The 20601-nt window shown below is 35.3% G+C and overlaps 2 protein-coding genes and 1 non-coding gene across 3 annotated transcripts; 1 reads left to right on the forward strand and 2 right to left on the reverse strand.

Annotated features, from left to right (window-relative positions):
- Positions 1-2121: 2121 nt before the first annotated feature.
- Positions 2122-9221, forward strand: LOC108347535 (ATP-dependent RNA helicase DEAH13). Its single transcript, XM_017586840.2, has 13 exons — positions 2122-2283; positions 2534-2611; positions 2714-2786; positions 2869-2940; positions 3024-3073; positions 3167-3227; positions 3315-3668; positions 4027-4263; positions 4360-4575; positions 5018-5134; positions 5241-6452; positions 6875-8405; positions 8758-9221. The coding sequence occupies exons 2-12, from the start codon at positions 2562-2564 to the stop codon at positions 8387-8389; spliced, it is 3957 nt and encodes a 1318-aa protein (XP_017442329.1). The 5' UTR covers positions 2122-2283; positions 2534-2561; the 3' UTR covers positions 8390-8405; positions 8758-9221.
- Positions 9222-9710: 489 nt separating this feature from the next.
- On the reverse strand, positions 9711-9783 carry TRNAK-CUU (transfer RNA lysine (anticodon CUU)). The gene has a single exon. It is a non-coding gene; the product is annotated as a tRNA-Lys (tRNA).
- Positions 9784-9973: 190 nt separating this feature from the next.
- Positions 9974-14059, reverse strand: LOC108347140 (glutathione S-transferase 2). The gene is made up of 10 exons (XM_017586287.2): positions 13924-14059; positions 13718-13823; positions 13278-13334; positions 13085-13170; positions 12837-12908; positions 12685-12738; positions 12527-12599; positions 12368-12429; positions 11721-11780; positions 9974-10453 (listed from the first exon to the last, which is right to left on the reverse strand). Exons 1-10 carry the CDS (start codon positions 13939-13941, stop codon positions 10376-10378), a joined length of 666 nt encoding a protein of 221 aa, XP_017441776.1. The 5' UTR covers positions 13942-14059; the 3' UTR covers positions 9974-10375.
- Between the last annotated feature and the right edge of the window lie 6542 nt (positions 14060-20601).

Below are 20601 nucleotides of genomic sequence, written 5' to 3' on the forward strand. Positions count from 1 at the left end.
TGACATATGCTGAGAGATGCTCACATCCGTTTAAAGATTATACGTTTATTTTTTTAGGGTTTATTACGCACCTTCACGATGAATCCTTCAAGCACCACCACACCACCACCACACACCGATCTTAGCACGGCTGATCAATTGCTTCCACCACCACTTGCAATCTCTCACTAAGCACACCAGCTAATGAAAGTCCACCACACTCTGAGACCACAATTCTACCACAATTAAAGAATGAGAGAAGAAGTGGAACGTGAAAAAGAGGAAGAAGAACACAATGAAACAATGAGGGGACAAACGATAAAGAGGAAGAAGAGTTGTTGCTGCATACATGTAGATGATTGGAGTGGGTAGAAGTTAAAAAATATTAACCCTAAAATTTTACTAAGGATAAAATAGGAATGAGAAAATAAAGAGAGGGGTAAAACAGGAATGGGGTGGTGGAGGGAGCAAGGGGTGGTGTTGGAGGGAGAAACACCCCGAGTTTTTTTTTCAATTCCAAAGAAAAAATAACAATTGTTTTCTAATTCAAATCTAAATAAATTTCAATCCAAAATGATTAAATTCTAAAGACAATTCAATATATATATATATATATATATATATATATATATATATATATAGACACAATCAAAATACAATAAAATATCATCTTAAACTCCAAATATAATCCAAAAGCAAACACAAAAAATAAAATTATGTGGCCAACCCTGCTCACCACGGGTTTAACCTGAGTGAGGCAGGTTCTTAGTGGATCGCGCTCAAAATTGGCCTTATCAAAATTTCATTTTTTTCAATCTAACCCGGCCCAAACCCGTGATGAGTTAGGTTGGCTCACAGTTTTCAACCCATTTTGACTACACTAAGTAAAATCTTAAAATCACAGCAATCACCTACCTCTTTATCTCAAACTTCTATTATAGGTTTCGAGATTGGCTTGTAATTAGTATAGACTTAATCATGACCCAATAACAAGTAAGTATAGTTTACCTGTAAACTTGATTATTGATGATACTTAAGATATTTAAATGTTTATGATTGTTCGATTATCCCTGAAGTTTAACCGAGCGGTTGGCTAATATAAGTTCTACCTAAGTGGTTGGCTAATTTAAATTCTAACTGAGCGGTTGGCTAATTTAAATTCTAATTTAATTATTAATTTAGTTCAGATTCAGATTAATTTATGTTTTCTTTTATATTTTTTTATTTGTTATCATATATTTTTAAAATAAAGTCAATATGTTACATTCTCTTAAATCAACGTTAACATAGAAGATGACTATATCTCAATCCAAATCATCTTTTAATTCTTCAATCCTAAATCTTAAACTTTTATAATAAAAAGGTTTAAATATTATAATATGTTTTTTTATTAAATTTTTTCTAATATTCCTTTTTCAAGAAATTCATTTGAAAAGAATCATCTTTGTATAGCGTTAATTAAAAGTTTTCACAAGAGTTATATTTGTATAATATATATATATATATATATATATATATTAATATTGATGTTATAAATAAATATATAATAAGTGCATGATTTGTATAGATCTCATCCTTATTACTGGAATTACGTGTTTCTACCCTTTTTTTCTTATAATAACGAAAATTAAAAATTATTATCATAATAATTATTAAAAATGAAAAATTAATCATAAAAAAATATAATTTTTTTATCGTAAATAGTTTTTATGATAGAGTTAGTTTTCTGTTGTCATAGTTAATTGAGTTTAACAATAATTACTTGATGGATAAAATGATAAAGATCTGTGCATGAAAAATAAAAAGTTAGTTAATAGGAAGAATATCTTTTTTTTAATGTTCTAAAATATAGATGAAATTTCTCTTATTAAACATAGATTACATATAAAATACGGAATAAATATTTATTTTATAAAATTAAAATCTACGCTAAATAAATATTTTAAATATGTAATTTTTATTTTAAACTAAAAATAAATAATTTATATTCTGTTACAAGGTTCTTCCTAATTATTAAAAGCTAACAAAATTTAATTTAGGATTAGAGATAAAAAAACAAATAATCAAGAAATTATTTTGTAAATAATGATTAAATAAAGTGGTGTGAAATCATCAAAACGACCGCCGTTTGGGTCAGCTGAGTGCTTACCCTATTGGCTACACTCTGAAAGAAGTTCAGAACAAAGCCAGTTCTTCCCAGTCCCTCACTGCCGTGTGCCGCCGTCCAATTCCAACGAAGCTCCGTGCCGCCGCGTGCCACACCACCATACTCCGGTGCACTTGACACACTCACGCATTTGCAGGGTTAGCCACACTATTTTCCTGATTCCCGAATTCTGTAGTGATTTGAAATTCCAATCAAAATTATGGTTCTATCGAAATTACAATAATTTTTTGAACGCTTGTTAGTTTCATAGACCTAGAAGTAAGGATAGGCTATCTTTGCAATTGTGCTGCTTGATTTCTGAGTAGCACATTGAAAACAAAGAGAATGTTTTTTTCTCTCGTAATTATCTGTCTTAATTCAAAATGCATGCAATTCCTCTGTGTTTAGGGAAGCACTGGTTTCTGAGCATAGCAAGATGGAAACTTGGGAAAGCTCTGGCGATGTTATTGAAATCAATTCTCAAAGGTAAAATTACCCCTTTTTGTGGAAGCAGCAAAAATGAGGGAAAATACATTTTTTTTTTTTTAATTCGTCTTTAAATGATTTGAATGTTTATCTTTTGGCTAGTCTGGGAGATGGTGGTAGTAATGCACTGATTTTGCCTGCAAAGAGGATGAAGAAAAGGAAAGGGAAGGATAAGGTAGAGACAGTTGAACATGCGATTTTGTTCATTCAATTTTGAATGTTTACAAACTTTGTCTGATCAAACTTCTGTTACTTAGGATCATCGAAAAGCTAAATCAAATAAGAAACAGAAATTGAGCAAACCTCAGAAGAGGAAGAAGAAGTTTGAGGTTTGTTGGGTAGATAAAAAGTTAACGCTTTCCATTCTCTTCTCTTCTGTTATTAGTCTCAGTTTGTTTAGTTGCCGATGTAGGATGACAAGGAGAAACAACGACTGCAGGAAAAAGCTATTAAGACAATGAAGTATGTGAATGACTTTTTTATTCAGTTACAGTTTTTTCTTTAATGTGGTTTTCTGTGGGTCGTTGATAAAAGCTTGAAGTAATTCTTTTCCAGCGAGAACACACTTCCAGAGTATGCTTATCATCTTTTGCAGTCTTCATGCAATATAAATCGGGTATGTATTGTTGTAACAGTGGTAGATTTATGGTAAAATTAATTAGAATGAGACTGTTTGTTTACTGGTGCTGTCATATATTTATAGAATGAGACTATGAAGGAAAAGCGTAGGAGGGCTGTTCATTTATTGAAAGAAGGATTGAAGGTTCCATATGATGGACTGTATAAGAAACCTGAGATGGACGAGATTCATTTAGCACAGGATGATGAAGTTGAAGAAAATGACATTCAAATTCAACCCGTTAGATCAGAAGAAGTCTTAAATACAACTTCAACACCTCTGGAGTCCTCTGAAGAACCAGTTCATGGCAATGAAGTTGAAAATTATAAATATGTTTCTGGAAATCTTGCTGACATTTCCATTGACAAACAACTTTATGAAATCAGAAGTTCTCCATTGTCTTGTTCGATCAATGAAATAAAAAACACCAATTTAAAGGTATAGTGCCTAATTAAATTGCAAGTTAGTGTGGATAATCAATGCTTATGATATAATGTAATTGTTTCATTTGGACCATTGAAAAATAATATCCCACATATAACACTTAGTTCTTATATTCATCACTTTACATTCTTTTTGTGTATGTAAAACTTACACATTCTTTCAAAATTTTATTTTCTAATTTGGGGAGAAATAATCTTGTACACACACTACACTATGCTTATATACCTGTAACAGTAGTTTGTTGAGATATCATATTTTGTTATTAACTGATGACATGATTTTTGAGATCCCTTTTTGTCTTTCTTTAATTTGCTTTAATGCTGTTCGGCACTTGTTTGTTAACATTGGACAGAATAGAACAGATGAGAACCATAATCTCAATGGATTGAGCAACCTTGATTATTCTGCACCAAGACCTTCAAATGTTCCTACTGTTGTGCATGTGTATAGACCAAGTGAAGTTGAAGATAAAAGAAAGGATTTGCCTATAGTTATGATGGAGCAAGAGATAATGGAAGCTATAAATGACTGTTCGAGTGTTATCATATGCGGAGAAACTGGGTGTGGTAAAACAACTCAAGTTCCTCAGGTGAGTTTGTTTGATGCCTGATTATGGTGATAGCATTCTTCATTTTATTCAGCTTACCTGTTGATTATTTTCTTTTGAATTTTTTAAATTGATCAGTTTCTTTATGAAGCTGGTTATGGCTCAAGTAAGGGTATCATTGGTGTTACTCAACCACGTCGAGTGGCTGTTCTTGCTACAGCTAAGCGTGTGGCATATGAGCTTGGTCTTTATTTAGGGAAGGAGGTTGGTTTTCAAGTCAGATATGACAAGAAGATTGGTGAAAATTGTTCTATCAAGTTTATGACAGATGGAATTTTGCTACGAGAAGTTCAGGTTGTTATTACCCCTACCAACAATTTTTAATATTGAGAAGTCCTTCTATCATAATCACAAGAAAGTAGAAACCTTTTTATATCAAGAAACCAGGATCCTTTTATGTTACTTAAAACTTAATACATGATGGGATCTATGAATTTATTATTTATTATGTGACATCTCATTCATTCCAAGGAAAATCACTCAACATGTATTCATTTGTGAAATATTTGAGAACATTACTATTTGTATGTGAATGTGAGCACATTTTAAAATGATGCATATTCCATGTCACTTTAGATTGGAAACTGAAAATTTGTTTATTAAAATTTTTCCTGTCATTTGCTACTATTTTAGTATTGTTGTGATGACTCCATTCTTTAGTTACACTAAAACAAGATATGTAACAGATTTGCAGAATTGTTTGTACTAATGTTGTTTAATTGAATAACTGGTGCAGAATGATATATTGTTGAGACGTTATTCTGTCATAATTCTTGATGAGGCCCATGAGAGGAGCTTGAACACGGACATTTTGATCGGGATGCTCTCACGTGTAATTAAAACTCGCCAAATGGTTAGCATGAAAGTTCTTTATTCAACAAATGAAATATTCTCTGTATATATTAATTGTGCCTCTGACACTCTAATGAAGATGATCTTTTATTTTGCTATGATGACAGATTTATAATGAACAACAGAAGATGATACTTTCAGGGGAAACTATAAGTCCTGAAAAAATGATTTTTCCCTTAAGACTTGTGCTTATGAGTGCCACCTTGCGAGTACAAGACTTCACTTCTGGGAAGTTATTCCATACTGCTCCACCTGTTATAGAAGTTCCTACAAGGCAATTTCCAGTAGCAGTATACTTCTCAAAGAAAACAGAGAAAACAGATTACATTGGAGAAGCATATAAGAAGGTCTTGGCAATTCACAAGAGGTTGCCACCTGGGGGCATACTTGTCTTTGTTACTGGGCAAAGGGAAGTAGAGGACTTGTGTAGGAAATTACGGAAAGCATCAAGGGAGTTTGTCAAGAAAAAAGTTGAAGGGTCTGTGCAAACTGATAGCACTGTGATCAATGAAACAAACTTTGTTGAGGGAGTAAATATTAGTGAGATCAATGAAGCGTTTGAGGTTCAGGGAAGTTCATCCATCCAGCAAACTGATCGATTTAGTGGTTATGATGAAGATGAAGATAATGCAAATGAGAATGAATCTGAATTTTCGTATGACACTGAAACAGAGAGTGAACTGGAATTTGATGATGATAATCTTGTGCTTCCGGAGAACAATAGTAATATTGTGGATGCCTTAGGACAGGCGGGAAGCCTTGCTTCACTAAAGGCTGCTTTTGAAAAATTGTCTTGGCAGGCCACATCAAGCTCCTCAAATGAAGAGAAGACAATTTCTGCGAACATAGAAAGTAATTTAGAACAATCAAAAGTTCCCAGGGAGAAAACAACTAAAGAAATTTGCAGTACTCCAGGTGCACTCTGTGTTCTACCTCTGTATGCCATGCTTCCTGCAGCAGCTCAACTACTTGTATTTGAACAAGTTGGGGAGGGAGAGCGGCTTGTAGTTGTTGCTACAAATGTTGCTGAAACATCTTTAACTATCCCAGGGATAAAGTATGTGGTTGATACCGGAAGAGAAAAGGTGAAGAATTATGACCCCTCTAATGGCATGGAGACATATGAAATACAATGGATAAGTAAGGCATCTGCTGCACAGCGTGCAGGCAGATCTGGAAGAACTGGACCTGGACACTGTTACCGTCTCTATTCTTCTGCAGCCTTTAATAATGAATTTCCTGAGCACTCTCCTGCCGAAGTTGAGAAAGTACCTGTTCATGGTGTTGTCCTTCTCTTAAAATCCATGCATATTACAAAGGTAGGTTAAGTGTATTACTTTATCCGTTGATGTTCATTGCATTTGCTTTTTTTAAGTCGGGTACTATCATTAGAAGATATGGTCGGAAGTAGTTCATTATGTACTCCTTTCAGATAGCTTGGCTATTTATGATGGGCTGAGTGAGGAAATGGAATCCTTCATAACACAAATGGTCTTATGCAACATATATCATTAAGAAGATTGCATTCATTTATATTGTTGTTGTTTGGCTCTAAAACATTATAATCTCAAATTTTATCCTGCTTTGTCAATGTTGTTCTATATAGTAATATTTATCAAGTTTTACAAATGGCTGTTATTTATTCATTTCGCACCAGGTCAAATTGGATTTTCCTTTCCTTTTTTTATTTTGTTTATCAGTTTGAGGTATTTTTTACTCATTAATTTTGCTTCTCATCCAGGTTGCAAATTTCCCATTTCCTACATCACTTAAAGCTGCTTCTTTGCTCGAAGCTGAAAATTGCTTGAAATCTCTTGAAGCACTTGATAGCAAGGATGAACTTACACCATTGGGAAAAGCCATGGCACATTATCCCTTGAGTCCTCGTCATTCTAGAATGCTCCTCACTGTTATTAAAAACACAAGACATGAGCTTAAATGTAATTTAAATTTGCTTTTGGCATATGCTGTTGCAGCTGCTGCGGCATTGAGCTTGTCAAATCCTTTTATAATGCAATATGAAGATGATAACAGCAGAGATTCAAAGATGTCTGAGAAATCTGGAATGGGATATGGTGAGAAAGACTTTGATAAAAAGGGAAAGTCAAGCAGAAAGAAACTAAAAGAAACGGCAAAAGTTGCACGAGAAAAATTTCGAGTTGTCACTAGTGATGCCCTCACCATAGCATACGCTTTACAGTGTTTTGAACATTCACAGAAATCAGTAGAATTCTGTGATGACTATGCTTTGCATTTCAAAACCATGGATGAAATGTCCAAACTTCGACAACAGCTACTTAAACTGGTCTTTTATCAGATTGATAAAGGTGGTCTTGAAGAAGAGTACTCATGGATCCGTGGAACATTAGAGGATGTTGAATGTGCTTGGCAGGTTTCTTCTGAAAAGTATCCACTTTCTCTTGTTGAGGAAAGGCTAATCTGTGAAGCAATATGTGCTGGCTGGGCAGATAGGGTTGCTAAACGTATTACATCTTTTTCTAGGGCCTTCGATGGAGAGAAAACCTCTCGTGCCTTAAGGTATCAGTCATGCATGGTAGATGAAAGTGTTTTACTTCATCGTTGGTCATCACTTTCCACTGTGGGCCCTGAGTATTTGGTTTATAATGAACTATTGGAGACCAAAAGACCAAAGAAAGAAGAGATAAGTACCAAGAGAGCGTATATGCATGGGGCAACAAGTGTAGAGCCAGCTTGGCTTGTTGAGCATGCTAAGTCTTCATGTGTCTTCTCGGCTCCTCTGAAGGATCCTAGATCTTATTATGATGCCCAGACTGACCAAGTAAAATGTTGGGTAACCCCAACCTTTGGCCGTTTCTCTTGGAAGCTTCCAATGCATTCATTGCCCATTAGCAATGATGAAGATCGGGTGCAAGTGTTTGCCTATGCTTTGCTTGAAGGCCAGGTGTGTCCCTGTTTAAAATCTGTTCGAAAATATATGTCAGCTCCCCCTGAAAGTATCATGAAGAAAGAAGCATTTGGTCAGAAAAGGGTGGTAAATCTTGTAAGCAAGTTAAAAAGCAGGCTGATTCATAGCTCTGCTGTGCTAAGAACGGTGTGGAAGGAGAATCCAAGGGAACTATATGCAGAAATTTTGGATTGGTTTCAGCATAGTTTTCACAAGCACTTTGAAGAGTTATGGCTACAAATGCATAATGAATTGCTTATGGGGACACAACAAGGCCCTAAGCATAAAAGTTCTAGAAAAAAGAAAGGAAAATCTAAAGAACCATCATAATTGCTCAACATTGAAGGTAAAATCATTATTTAATTGTTTATGTAATCCAAGTTACTAATGTACTTCCTGTATCAACTGTTAATTTTTTTTCAAATCTCTTAAATATCTGTCTTTTCTTGTTTACTCAGTAGCATTAGAAGATTAAAAATATTATTCGAGAAATTTCATGAAGAATTTAGAAAATTAAAAAAATAATTTGAGAAATTTCATGAAGAATTTGATATATAATTTGGGGAGGAGGACCAACATGTTTGGCTGTTGTGAATGTGTTGGGTAAGAGGTTGAGTTGTTTTAGTAAGGTGCACTGCCTAGATTGCATCTTCATTCTATTATATAATATATATTTTTATCTTGATTGCACTCTGCAGGGAAAAAAAACGCACCCCTTTTAGCCACAACATTGGTGAACAAGAAAATGTTGGGAAGCTCCATCAACTGTATTCCTAAACTACCTCAGAACACTAATTGCTGTAGCATGGTCAAGCACATGACTGAACTAATTTATTTTCATGAGAGATGCTTCAGAAATTATGCTTTTTTTTCATCCTCTTTGACATGCTTTTGTGGAAGCTGTATAGTTCCGGGGGGAAAAAGTTAGAAAATTACGTTAGTGAAATTGGTAGGAATTTAATTTGTGCTTCATTAGTCCTGTATCATGCTGAATTTATTGGCTAACAATTTTGTAGTGAGTTTTAGATGCTAATGTGCCAAATTTGAAGTTTGGTGAAGCAAAGAGTCTAGGATAGTTTTGAACAGTACTTGAGCATTGTCCTTAGATATACACTTTCTAAAAAGTTATTTTACACTCCGAAGTTCAGCTTATTTCATATTTGATTCCATCTTCTTGTTTGCAGTTCCCTAGTGCGTAATTTATAACAATAATGAAAAGGCTATTGAAAGTATTGTTGTGTATATTTTCTTGGACTAAATAATCCTTTAACCTCACATTCAATTTTTATTTAACCTCCCATTGCATTTGTATAAATATCTCCTTCCCTTAATTCATTCAATACATTAAAAACCAGACGCCATTTTTCAGACTTATATGTATATTGATTATATTTTGAATTAATATTATATTGTATTATTTTTATTCTTGTAAAGTAAAAGGTAAGTAAAATCATATCAAGGTTTAGTATTTTTTGGGTTAGAATTTTTACTGTGTTTTAAATTTTAAAAATAGTCTGTGCATCAGTTAAATTGACCAAAATTACTTGTGTAATCAAATGTCAAATAAAAAGAAGTGTGAAAAAGTTACGATTAAAGTGTACAAGAATAAAAGTAAAACATACAACTCTTAAAACGTATGAGGAAAACGTCTCGCCCACTGTGGGGCTCGAACCCACGACCACAAGGTTAAGAGCCTTGCGCTCTACCAACTGAGCTAGACGGGCTTACTGTAAGCTTTCTTTCTATAACTTAATATAGATTTATGTACTGAATATATGATGACTACACTATTATACATTCACAGTTAACTTTAATGGGAATAATACTTCATGATCTTAATTAACGTATGAATAATGATAAATAATTTTTTCACTTTAAAAAGAGTAAAATATTAAATTACATTACACACATTCATATAAAATGTTAGCTACATTATTTTTTATATCTTTGTTGAGTCTTTAAATAGTTCTGCATAAACAAAAAGTTTGACTAAATATATTTTTAATATTGAGCTTGATATAGTGATATATTTGAGGTACCAAAATATTCAATCACTGGGTTTGAGGGGACATAATAATACCTACTAGTTAAGTATAACCATAATGCTGTCAAATGCTTATGAAGGAAACCCAGTTTTAACTTTCAACTGATGAAACTGTTCTGGCAGACACATGAGATAAGTTTGCGAAGTAGAAGCATAATTATAAGAAGGCCTTGTGACAACCATTTCATTTGCATGGTAGCTCCAGAGCCAAAACAACATAGACATTTCAGATGCTGAAGAAGTCAAGGGTTGTGAATGAAGGCATCAAATTGTCATTGGGGTGATGAGGCTTGAAACTCTGGCAAAGCTTTGTATGTTTCATACAACCTACTCAGTGTAGGGAATTTGGACTGCAAAAACTCACAAAATTGTAAATGTTCATAATATGTAGATGATTTATAACTTCTTCTCTCAGGCAGAAGCATTTATTGTGATTGAAAAAGCATATTATGGAGAATGAGTATAAGAAATACTCCACATTAAGAGTGAAATGAGCATAAACTACTAGTGTAATAATGCATGTAGAATAGCATGTCAATATCTGAATATCTACCACCATAGACATCCCCTTAAGCTGAACTAGCCGTGAAAGTTATAGCATTTTTCTTTTCAACCATATACACCAAACTATTTCAAACTGAGCACCACTAAAGCCTTTTAGCATCCATATTGGTGTCAAAGCCTCTAAAATTAAGACCAGTAGTCTAAATAAAAGATTTTTCCATAGAGGAAAGATAAAGTGAGAAATTGGAAATAAGATTTGCAAGAAAAGTATCTCAATTACAGCTGTGTTACCCTCTATTAGCCCTCATACACTCTCTTAACCACTTGTCTCCTATCAGAAGTGATTAGAAACTGTTTATTTTAGTGCTTCTTGTGTAAGGTCAAGGGAAGCTTCCTCCCAAACACTAGTGAAAAGGAATCTATCCAAATGAGATGAAACCACAGAGTTCATAGTTACCAAAGCATCTCATTCCCTAGTATTTCCTTAAGATCTCTAGCAAAATTGAAATGTCCTCCCATTACCCAACTAGAACCACATAAAACCAAACATGAACCCAAAAGAAAGGTTCCAGGTTTGAACAAAATGCTATAACCCCAGTTGTTTCTTATGGCTTTAGAGTCACTAGTAATTTTATAGTTCTTTATAAAATGCCATTTGCTAAAGCTATTTCTAGGGAAAGTTAACATGATTTTCTCAAGTGTTTACTGCATTCTCCAATCTGTTATGCAGTTATTCACCATTCGAAACAACTATTTATAAATCATCCCATATATTTTAAGACCATCTTTCTTTAAAAATGTGTAACTTGTTAGGACCATCTAATGTTAAATTCTAATATTAAGGCATTTTTTAATACCTTTAATTTAATGCTCAGGTCCTAATATAAGTAAGTTTTATTTGCTAAAAATGATACTCCATTCAAAGATACATCACCAAATGGTACATCATTATATTACGTATTTATTTGCAAACAAATAAAAGACAGTAGAAGAGAACTGAAGAAAAGAGATGAGAAGAATTCTATATCCACTCTCAACCACTCAGGCTTGTGTACCAATATTTGTATATAATGAAACGAAATATATTAAGAAATTATAAGAACTATACTTTACCATATCCACACCAAACCTCTGAACTGCCTGTTCTATCTGTGGTGCCAAAAATACATCAGCCTGCATAATACAGTATTTTCTTTGTTATGTATGCCTTTCCAGGTTGGAATTATAAGTGTTTAACTTCAAAATATCACAAAGTTTCACTGTTTCCAGCTAGATCATACATTGTTCATTTGAGCATAGTAAACATTTTAAGTGAAAAAGATGGCATGAAAGTTATGATGAAGAATATGATCCTTTGAAGATCATGAATGTACAAACGAGGGCCCTTAGCTGCAGAGAAAGTTAAAGTTCACTTCCAAAAGAGCAAGAATCTCAAAGTGAAAAGAATTATATAATGCTTGAAACTCATTTTGGCAGCACACTAACATTTCAAAATCTATTATGGAGAAACCCACCATAACAGTTAAAAGGTAAATTTTGGAGGAGGAGATTTTTTCAGCCAGACCATGAGGAAAAGGTAAAGAAAGTTCCATTTCCAATTTTTCCTATCTCCATTCAATAAATAGACATCAAGAAATATTTCAGGAATTGACATTGACCACAAAAAGGAACAGATTCAAAATCAGGCTTCAAATCATATTGAAGAAAACCATTATAGTAAGTAAAAAGAGAAAGAAGGCTTTAGCACAGCCAGATTATACCATATAGATACGTTCCCCTGTGGCATATGTTGCAGCAAAATCCTTCAGTAGCTTTTCAAGAGCTGGACATCGTCCAAGTGAAAGTAAGAGAACTGAATAGTTATAAAAAAAAATTCAGAAAACAAGGAAACAATGGTAAATGGTATAGAATATGCTTACCTGAGAAACCTTTGTTAATGGTAAACTGGGCCCACGGTTTTGATTCTGCACCAAACATTTTCTCCATATCTTTCTGTAGAAAAATGTGTGTAAAAAATCCAAAATATTTGAGCATTATTCGAATCCAATGATTTCAGATCAAAATAATTAGAATGTACCAGAACAGCAAGCATGTGAAGAGGCTGTATACTGGAATGAACAATACTTGCTACCTGTAAAATAATATAACCATCAGATAGTAGCCAAGCTATAGAAAGATTTGAGTAACACATTCACGTTACAAATCCAAATCAATCATCTTGAATTTTACCTGAAGATTTAGAGCTCTGAGCTGTGGATCAACTGGCAACAGTGGCTTCTGAGTATATTTTTCCTCCAAATGCTACCCATAAAGGTAAACGTGAAACACATAAAGTGGCAATTTGAATAACAGAATACCAAACCTAATCGGTGAGACGCATGATTGAAAAGAAACTTGAGCATAAAAAAGTTAGTAGTTTTTCATGTGGAATCGGGTAGAGTACTCAATATTTTCAGTGTCTGTAGCATTAGACTTACCAGAAATATTGCATAAGAGTCTGAAACCACTACATTATCATCAACTAATACTGGAACATAGTGCAGAGGATTCAATCTCTCAAATTCTGAAATTTAAGCAGAAATGGAAATTTTTTCAGTCAACCAAACTTGCCTAACCACTATTGAGTTTGATTCGTAAAGCACTACATTTATTATTGAGCTCTGAATTCACCTGGACTGTACTGCTCTCCTTTTACCAGGTCCACTTCTTTGTACTCATACGGAATTCCTAATCAGATCAAAAGAAAAGAAAAGAAAATCAATCACGAAACCAAAATTTCTTGAGTCCAATCCAACATTTTCTGTAGTTATACTTTCATATCAAGCTCAGCTATTGTTAATCGAAAACAAAATAAAAGAAGCAATGCTGAGATGGAGTTATTCTATCAAAAATTCAAAATAAAATCCCAAAAATGGAACAAAACTAATTCAATTGGTGTGCTTGGTGTTCACCCATTAGAATTGGAGTTTTGCTTTACTCTTCTGATTTGATATTTAATGAAACCTTCATGAAGCAGATTATTGAAAATCTGATTGAGCAACAGTGCCATAATCTGATTGAACAACAGTACCTAAAGCACAGTGTCATGAAAAAAGGGGTGAGGAAGGAACCTTTGAGGCATAAAGCAAAGCGGATACGCCATGAGCAAGAGCTATGGCAGTAAGAATAGAGCTGAAGATTGGATGAAAATGGTGCATTGCTGCCCTGGTCACTTTTCTGCAGTGAATAAGTCAATTCTATTAATTTTCCAAAATTGAAAACATGACAGTGATTAGTGTTTGATGAAAACAAGGAACAGAAATGAAAGATGAATTACCCGGTTATCTAGCTCCATGTCTGATTCAGATGCTAAATCTATGCATCACTTACTTCTCTGATGTTTTCCCTAACAACAGTCTTTACATTTCAACCAATTTGTTCTCGGAAAAAGTCTCCTTGATAACTTTTTTTAACAACTTTTTCACAGCAACGAGACATCAACTTTTTTTTTATTAAATATACCAACCAATAAAATAATCACACATAATATCAAAATATTAATATCAAAATGTTAGTAAAAGGAGTTGAATCAGACATATTATCAAAATGTTAGTAAAAGGAGTTGTTAAAATACCATGGTCATTTGTTCTCTACGAAGGATACAACAAACTGGTTTAAGTATATTTTTTTAAGACACAAATGCAAAAGTATTAGCAGGGAAGCTAATTCAATTCGGGTTTCGTAGATTTTAAAGATTTCTTTCAAAATACCTTTCATTATTAGAATTTTATAATTTAGATATGTAGGACTTCAATTTTGAAGTAAAATTAAAATTTGTTCTACTGAAATTTTTATATCTTTTGATTTTTAAACTTTAAAAATTAATAAACATAATTCTTTAAAGGTTTAATGTGACATCCCAAAAATACAGTCAAAACTATAAATTTGGAAAATCACCTTTAATAATAATCCAGTACAGTTTTTTTTTTTTTTCACTAAAATTTAAAAACTTCATAAACGAATGAACGTACCCAAACCGCACGTCTTACATCAAGTGTCACAATCTGAAGTTGAACACCCAAATAAAAACCTGACCGAACGGTTTACACAGTACGGTTACCGAACAGTCGAACTTAAAAGAAAACGAGTGAGTAGGTCGAACGACCACTCGCGCCAACAACTAATAGCAGAGCGTCTCACTGCTCAGTCTTCACTTTGACTTCAACCAAGATCTCTTCGTTCAGCGCATCTTCCAAACGCTCGTCTCCATCTGCTCACATCCACACGGATGATCATTGCAATGACAAGACGGACGTACAAGCACAATGGACAACACAAGGAAAACGAAAGGGTAAGCTTACTTGATTTAACTCATGCATCATATAAATTTAGGTAAACAATTCAACATACATGCATATTTCAACATACACATTCAGAACATGACAACCCACTTAAACGTGCACATTAAATAAAACTCAACACGACTGACTGTCCGGACTGTATGAATTCTGTGTAGCTTCGGTGTTCGTGCACCCGGGTGATGTAGTAATTGGAACTCTCATCAGCTGCCACCCGAGGTTAGTCCTATCTGTCCAGATAATCCCTAGGACTAGGACCTCCTGCCGTTCCCACACATGACGTACCCCCTCTACGTGAGGACGAGTACTCACGGAACATCAGGATGAACAACCGGCTAAGCTTCCCACATTCATACTTTACAAATCTCAATAATCAAATTCTGAGTCGTTCCTCCTTGGAACGCTCATTTAATCATTCATACTTTCATTTCATCTCATATATAGTTCATCATTCACTTTTGATCATATATTCATAATTCACTAGTCATCATTCCATAATCATTTTCATCATTCATAAGGAAGCCATTAAAAAAACGTTCTTTCAAAAGTCACAATATTTCCATTCATCTCATGCAATCTTCATCATTTAATATTTGTCGTTTTACTATTCATCATTTACTGTTCATCATGAACTATTCATCATTTAAATACCGAACGTTCCATCACAAGGGGAACGAGAACGAACGTTGTTTTGCGAGACAAGAAGACGCTCGTTCGGATCAAAGAACGAACGTTAAGAGCGAGACCAAAAGACGCTTGTTCGTATCAAATAACGAACGCTAAGAGCGAGAGCAAAGACGCTCGTTCGTATCAAATAACGAACGCTAAGAGCGAGAGCAAAGACGCTCGTTCGTATCAAATAACTAACGCTAAGAGCAAGAGCAAAGACGCTCGTTCGTATCAAATAACGAACGCTATTTTGTGGAAAATGAGAACGAGCGCTCAAAACAATAACTAGTGTCATTTTAGGACGAACGCTCAGCATAGGGCCGAGCACCATTTGGACGAACGCTCACTGGAACGAACGCTCGCGGTGAAGGACGAACGCTCACTCAGCGGAATGACGAACGCTCGACAAACACTGTTTGGACGAGCGTCCCGTACTAAGACGAACGAACGCGGACGTTCGTTCAGAAACGAACGCTCGACAGTTGGGACGAACGTTCAATTCGTCTTAATTTGGACGAACGTCCAATTTAAAACCAAATTGGACGAACGTGATTCTGCAGTGCAGAATCACAGGTTTTCCAGAAAACCTCCATTTTTAACTCTTAAAGCTTTTAGATTTCTACAAAAACAGTAAAATTAACTAATTAAAACGAAAAATCTAGCTCCCCTTACCTCTTGAAGACTTCCTTTGTGAATTTTGAATCAATCTCTTCACTTTGTTCTTCCTCTGCCGTTTCAACCTCCTGCCACAATGTCCAGCTCTCCTCCCTTCTTCTTCTTTCCTCCTTCAAGAATCTCTAAAATGAAGAAGTGAATCTCCTTTCTTTGCAGTGGCTTGTCCGTATTCGTCCAATACTCCCTCCAGTTATTTTATTGTGCCTCCATTCCCTCCACTCTATCTCGGTCTCTCCTTTCCTTCTTCCCAACAGCTTCCAAACTCTCTTCCTTCCTCTCGGCTTTTCCTCCTTCCATCCTCTCTTCTTGCTCATTCCTTTATGTTCCTTCCCACTTCTCCTTCCCCTTCCTTATGCAGCAAGCAGCAGCTGCCACACCCAAGCTTGGACTGTCACGGTTGGAAGGAGAAGTTGATCATCACCTTGCTCACGGTTCACGCAAGGTGCAGCCAGCAAAGAGGAGAAACGTTCCATGCACCACAGCGTCCAGCATGCTTCCAGCAGCAAGGTGGGCATCACGGTTCCAGCTGTATCGTCCACCATCTTCACGCAGTCCAGCTACTATCGGTCACAGCAAGCAGCACACGACCAACACGTCCAAGAAGGGAGCAGTCCAGCACCTTGAAACAGCAGTTGGTCCAGGCAGAGAAAGCATGGCACGGCCACGGGAAGAGTAGTTCACAGACAAAAATAAATGGAGGGTCCCTTTTTGCTTATTTTTGGTATGGACCCAGAGCACAAGAGACAAAAATTTGGAATGAAGCGTCGGCAGGAGCAAGCACTATCACGGTTTGGCTTCCAGTTGCCTTCTCTTCTAGGAAACTCTCTCTCCAGATTTCCATTTTCCCCTTCCTTCTGTACATGCGTGATCCCAATGATCAAACATTGTTCCCCCGTGAAGCCCTTCCTACCATACCAATCATCAAAGGACGCCCCCACCACTTCACATGCTCAGCTGCCCACATGAGGCCCACCTCCACCACATTTTCTTTTCTAATATACGGTCCTTACATTTAATCATTCAAGAGGTCCCATTTTTCGGCAAGAATCTCAATTTGATCCTGTTCTTTTTTCGGCGTCTCAATTGGATCCTATTTTTATGAAAATTGCAACAATTGGGTCCTTGCTCTTAAATTGAGCCCAACGACGTTAATGTATGGTGACATGGCCCGCTGATGTGGAATTTTATTTTTTTTATTAAACATTCAACTGAACCACGTTATTACCCTTAACACATCATCATCTCCCACCTCCAAAAACCGTAACATTTCCCCTAATCCATCATCGGAGCACCAGCCACCTCAACGCCAACTCCAATCCCGCAAAGTCGAAACCCTGCAAAGTCGAAACCGTGACCACCTGGTCTCCATGAACGCGGAACCCTCGCGCCTCGACATTGACGACCTCACCGGTATCGAAGCGAACCCTCTCTCCGTTGAGGACGCCGCCTCCCCTGCCGTCACCGTCTCTGACGACACCCTCTTCATCGACGTTGACCCCAACCACTCGTTCCAAGCCTAAAGCTCTTCTTGATCAATTTCCAATCAAGGCTGGATGTGGAGCTACCCATGCTATCAAAATCGTTGTGGATGTGGATGTGGATGAATTGGACGGTGAGGGAATTCTCGAACGGAACATGTATTCGGAGGGAGGGAGCGAGGAAGACATTGTAGCCGCTCTAGATGAAGGAGGCGAGGTCGGCGGCGAAGGCCTTGCTTGATTTGGGACGGCCGTGGACAGCGGCGAGGGGCATTGTGTACGCTTCTAACACTTGCAAGTTTTCATCTTTATTTTCTGATTGATGTTATGGTTCTTTTTTGTGTATGTGTGTGTATTGGGTTTTTGGGGAAAAATTTATGTTTTGTACCAGAAGAGGGATGATATTGGATTTTTGGTGCCTATAAGCTGCTTGATGTATATGGTAAGTATCCTTTTGGGTTATCTTGAAAATGTATCATTGAACTGATGATTGTTATATAGGGTCATGGATCTTGCAGATACCGTGTTTGGGAGGATGAGATTAAATTGCTTGATGGAAAAAGCATTGTTCTTACCCAGCGAAGCAGGCAAAGGAGTCTTCATGATTTTTGGGAGGAATGCCAAAATGATGAAACTGATGATGAGCTGGGAAGTGAACTCAGTAAAAGGATGAAAGTTACAGACTATTCTGAGGATCCCTTGGTTGTGCCAAACAAAGAAGATGGTGGTGCAGCATTAACTGTAGCAGATTCGAGTCGCAATGGTTTTCCAGATTTCATGATTGATGGTGATGGTGTGTTAGAAGAGATGGATGATGTGTTATCCATTTCTTTGTTTTTAAAAAAAATACAAATATTCACGTCAATTAAAAAGTCAGTTCAGCATGCCACGTCAATCACATACTAACGCTGTTAAGTTTAATTTAACGGCAAAGACCCAATTGTTGCAATTTTTATAAAAATAGGATCCAATTGAGACGCCGAAAAAGAACAGGACCAAATTGAGATTCTCACCGAAAAAAAGAGACCTCTTGAATGATTAAACCTTTTTTAAATATAATATAATTATTTATGTTAATATTTAAATTATTTAATGTTCGATAGGTTCGAGGTTTTAGTATAAGTAAAAAACATGTCACATATTAAAATGATTATATTTATTAATTTTAAAATTTATAAACTAAAATGTATCAAAATTACTTATTTCAATTTCACTCCAAAACTAAAATATATTTAATTTTAATTTATTTTAAATCATAAATTATTTTGTATTTATCACTTTCAAAGATTTTTTTCATATTTAAACGAGTAATTTAATATTCAATTATAAACTAAAATCATTTGTCTCGATTTTAATTTATCAAAAGTGTCTTTTAGTAAGTTGAAACAAATTCAACTTCAATACTAAAAGAATGTAAGAGCTGGAAACCAACTTTTAATAGACTAAAATGTTCTAGCTAGAAAATTCATCTAGAACAAGAACATTTTAACTAATTAAACACAATTTAACCAAATAAAATTAATTTACCTTTTATAAGAAAATTCTAAACACAATTTTACAACTCTAAACCACATTAAACTACAGAATCAGCATTACAACTCAAATTTTGTAAACTTGATGTGGTTTAAGACATCAAATCTTCTTGAAGTAAGATTGTTTGACTGTTCCATTTGAACATATTTTAATTTACATCCTTCATCAAACACTTTACTTTGGAAAACTTAGTTTTAATATTTTGAAAGAAGAGGTGTAGATGAAAAATGAGGATTGCATTTGACTCCATTAGAAGAAACTTAGTGGACATGGGGACTATATTTGAGTTAGTAAAAATACATAAATTTATTAATGGTTAAGATAATGAAAAGGTTTTGACATAGAATTTGACACATTTTAAAAAGGAAAACACTTCTTTAACAACGTTTTCTTGACACACTTTTGACAACGTCACGTGGCGGTTGTCCATTGGCTCAATTTGAAAAAAAAATTCAATATTCAATTAATCAGGGGAGGGTATTATGGGAAAGGAAAAATACGAAATTTCTTTTCACGCTTTCCCTATTCTTCTTTCATTCGTGGTTTGTCTCTCTCATCTCTCGTTCTCTCATCTCTCTTGTCTTTCTGTGGAACCCTAAAGCCTTGGCCCATCTTCATCTCCATCGTTCCTCTTGGTCGATCTCCCACCTCTGTTATACTCTTTGTTTGTGGTGCGACCCAGCACCTTATTGTGAAGCATTGAAGTCGTCTTGGACGTCCCTATCCACCATTGGTATTGTGCCTTCTCGGTGTCGTGTTGTTTTGTGGTTTTCGTGTGTTGCTCGAACCCTAACCATCTTCTCGAGCATTGGCGTTTTCGTGTTGGGCAACCCTAACCTTCGTGTCCACCATTTTTACATTGTGCCTCTTTGTCGCAAACCACCCAGGATTGAAGTTTTATCCAAGGTTGTAGCATTAGTGGGAGTGGATCCTGGACAACGAGAACATTAGAAGAATGGAAGCGCCAGCGGAATATGGATTGTTACAGGATTAGTTTCATTTGTAGAGATTTTGTTTGTATTTAGACGAAGATGGATTTTTTTCTTTGTAACAAACAATGATATTTATGTACAAGTTGTTATTGCAATAAGATGATAGCTTTCATGATTACTTAATGTGCAATTTCATTTCATTTACGTTGTGTATATTTTGATGACAAAGTAACGCGTAATATTAATAAGTTTTTGACATGAATCCAATGGTTTACAATTGATTTTGGTGTTTACGTGTGAGTAGATTGTGGGAAGTCATGTTTTGGAAAGGATGGAAAGAATTTTGCATCCAATATGGCTTGAAGGAAGG

This window comes from Vigna angularis, chromosome 9 (assembly GCF_016808095.1).
Source record: "Vigna angularis cultivar LongXiaoDou No.4 chromosome 9, ASM1680809v1, whole genome shotgun sequence".
NCBI classification, from domain to species: domain Eukaryota; kingdom Viridiplantae; phylum Streptophyta; class Magnoliopsida; order Fabales; family Fabaceae; genus Vigna; species Vigna angularis.

What these genes read in the sequence shown, in the direction of transcription:
- LOC108347535 (XM_017586840.2), top strand. Translation starts at nt 2,562, where the DNA reads ATGGAAACTTGGGAAAGCTCTGGCGATGTTATTGAAATCAATTCTCAA. An exon ending in ATTGAAATCAATTCTCAAAG is followed by an intron (nt 2,612 to 2,713) that starts GTAAAATTACCC and finishes TCTTTTGGCTAG; the next exon opens with TCTGGGAGATGGTGGTAGTA. An exon ending in AAAGCTATTAAGACAATGAA is followed by an intron (nt 3,074 to 3,166) that starts GTATGTGAATGA and finishes ATTCTTTTCCAG; the next exon opens with CGAGAACACACTTCCAGAGT.
- LOC108347140 (XM_017586287.2), bottom strand. An exon ending in CTTTGCTTTATGCCTCAAAG is followed by an intron (nt 13,335 to 13,717) that starts GTTCCTTCCTCA and finishes TGATCTGATTAG; the next exon opens with GAATTCCGTATGAGTACAAA. An exon ending in CATTAACAAAGGTTTCTCAG is followed by an intron (nt 12,430 to 12,526) that starts GTAAGCATATTC and finishes GACGATGTCCAG; the next exon opens with CTCTTGAAAAGCTACTGAAG.